The sequence below is a fragment of the Meleagris gallopavo genome, chromosome 25 (genome assembly GCF_000146605.3).
Source record: "Meleagris gallopavo isolate NT-WF06-2002-E0010 breed Aviagen turkey brand Nicholas breeding stock chromosome 25, Turkey_5.1, whole genome shotgun sequence".
Classification (NCBI taxonomy): domain Eukaryota; kingdom Metazoa; phylum Chordata; class Aves; order Galliformes; family Phasianidae; genus Meleagris; species Meleagris gallopavo.
Window position 1 is genome coordinate 5,354,575 of NC_015035.2, and position 2,575 is coordinate 5,357,149.

The 2,575-nt window shown below is 56.7% G+C and overlaps 1 protein-coding gene across 1 annotated transcript in view; it reads right to left on the bottom strand.

The window, feature by feature from the left end:
* Positions 1-2,336, bottom strand: part of SRSF10 (serine and arginine rich splicing factor 10) — a 10,543-nt gene extending 8,207 nt beyond the window's left edge. Inside the window, exon 1 of the mRNA XM_019622748.1 lies at positions 1,849-2,336. Within this exon, the coding sequence (XP_019478293.1) occupies positions 1,849-2,336 (488 nt within the window). The remainder of the gene's footprint in view (positions 1-1,848) is intronic.
* Positions 2,337-2,575: the final 239 nt, after the last annotated feature.

A 2,575-nucleotide genomic window follows, 5' to 3' on the forward strand; every position in this document is an offset into this window, starting at 1 on the left:
AAAAAAAGGAAAAGAAACAAAAAATCCACCCTTCGTTATACAGTGCAGTTACTCCTGAATATTACCATTCTTCTCCCCCCCCACATCAGCACTGTGGCTCGATGTAAATGAACGATGCTTCACCCTGAGAAAGAGGACAGTGCGCTATGGGACGTCCCTGGGGCCGGGGCTCGCTTCTCACCTCTTCCTGTGGCCGGGCCTTCCCAGCTCCAGCCCAGGGCAGCTCCTGCAGCTGCAACTGCTTCCCCCTTCTTTCGCAGCTCTTCTGCTCTCGTCTGGGCTCCACGCACAATTACGTCTTATTCTCCTGTGCTGCAAACCCACCAGTACGCATCCTTTCTTGCTCTCTTTCGCATTCTTTTAGTGAGTGTGTGGTTCTTCCCTTCCCCACTTCCCCTCTGTGTCTGTGTTCTGCTGGCCATGAATGCCACCTTGTATAGCTCACGTGCGCCCAATCCGCCCCCGGTTCTGCTATGCTCACTTTCGAGGCAAGAGACCTCCAGGATCTTCTCCTGATTTCTATGAGGGAGTGGAAGAGGAAGGGAAGGAAAAGAGTCAGAAGGCAGATAATTCATGTTCAGCTGTCACACCCGGGGAACTGCCGTGTGAGCCTTTGGGCCCCATTCACAGCACGAATCCTCCTCTCTGTGCCACTGAGGCCACTTCTCTGTGCACCAACGTGCTCTGCTGATGCCAGAAGAGTAAGATTGTATTTTCATCGTAAATGGCAGGGAAAGGAAATGGCCTGACACAATCGGGCCTGCAGACAGGACAGACCATGGCCCAGAGAATAAGGACGGCACTCCCACTGCCTGGGGCTGCCCGTGCAGCAGGATCTGTGCTGCAGAGCCGGGTCGGGAGGCGGTGACACGGAGCAGAGCTGCCCCTGGAAGCCCACGAGCATCACAATAGTGGTAACGTGAAAGTTTGCTCCCAAACCGAAGGATTTTGCCCCATTGCGGGTGGCTGCGGTGCGCGGCGCTCGGCCGCCCCCGCCCGGCCGGAGCTCTGCTCTTCTGTCACGGTTCGGAGGAAAGGTTTTCTCCGCGGCACATCCAGAAGCACGGTCCGATCTGCACTTTGATGCGCCCTGGCAGGATGACTTCTATAGCCTGAGGGCTTTGTGTTCGCCTCCAGCTTGAGTTTGTTCCCTTATCTGCAGCTAGCACAGCTGCGAGCAGCCCTGGCTTGGAAACTCCCCACTCCACGCAAACCCCTGAGATCAGTGGTCAACTCTATGTTCCCACAAAGGTCACCTTCTGCTTTTTTTTTTCTTTTTTTCCTCCTCCTGTTTGTTTTGTCAGCTGGCACTGAACAAACATAGAACCAACCGCAGCACCACTCCTGGAGCACCCCTGGCTTTGCTGTGCTTAAAGGTCTGCTTCTATCACCTGGGGTGGCTGACTTCAGTGCGTCCATCTAATTTAGCAGTACTGAAGTAGCAGCATGCCCAGGCACCAACGAGATGGTGCTTCTGAAGAAACGCCGAGGAAAAAAAAAAAAGAAAAAACCAACACAGCATTATTTTTTTCTGCATATTGTGGCTCAGAAGCAGAGCATGCAGTGCCTGCATCAAAGGGAGCTTCCTGAGAACTGCTCTGTGTGCACCGCAAGGGTGGAAATGCTTTTCCTGCTGATAGGATGAAAAGTCAGTTGGTTTAAATGGGCCGAGGGCTTTCATGAGCTCTGGTGACTTACTGCTGTATGTTCCAACAGGAGTTGTGAGATGGTGAGTAGCTGGGAGCATCTCAGTTTGGGGCTAATGAAGCCCTGAGGATTTAATGGAACATTTATGCAAAATGTCTCCTGCAGTGCCCTGTCTGAGGGACGCCCTGTATGGACGAGGGCGTTATGGCTGGGAGAGCCTCACTCAGTTGTTTGCGGTGGTAGAAGTGTGGTAGAAGAGCCGAGTAGGGCAGATCCCTGGTGAGGACCGAGGTCAGGATGCGGCAGCACCCGGAACTCCGCGTGCCCACAGCTTCTGTTCCTTTCTTCCACTGCTGACAGCTCAGCGCAGGCGGTGCCGCGCAGCTCTGCTGACCGGAACGCACCGATCGCGACCAGAGCTGAACGGTGCGGCGCAGCACAGGCCGCGTCTGAGGTGGCTGGGGCACTTCTGAGGCTGCAGTGTCCGGGTACGGCAGGCGTTGTTGTCTTCTAACAGGACCGCCGCAAGGCCCCCCGACATAACAGCGGGTGCCGGGAAACAGAACGACAGGAGAAAAGGGAGCGGCCCCCGGCCGGCTTTGTGCGAACGCGGAGCGGCGCCGCTTCCGGGCAGGCACGACGCGCCGCTCCCGCGCTGCGGGGATTCGAACCGAACCCCGCCCCCTCATGGCGGTAGGCGAGACTTGTCCCTCATTGGCTGTAGGGAGCACGCAACGCGCTGCTATTGGTTGGAGCACGGCGACCTGGGAGGTGGGGAGAAGGGAGACGCTTTAAAAAGCGACGGGAGCGACCGCCATTTTGTGTGGGAGACGGAGAAACGGCGGTGGGGTTGGATTTTGCTGTGCGGGGGTTCGAGGAAGTGACGGCGGTGAGCGGCGGAGTCGGTTCGGAAGGGCCTGCGCGCGTC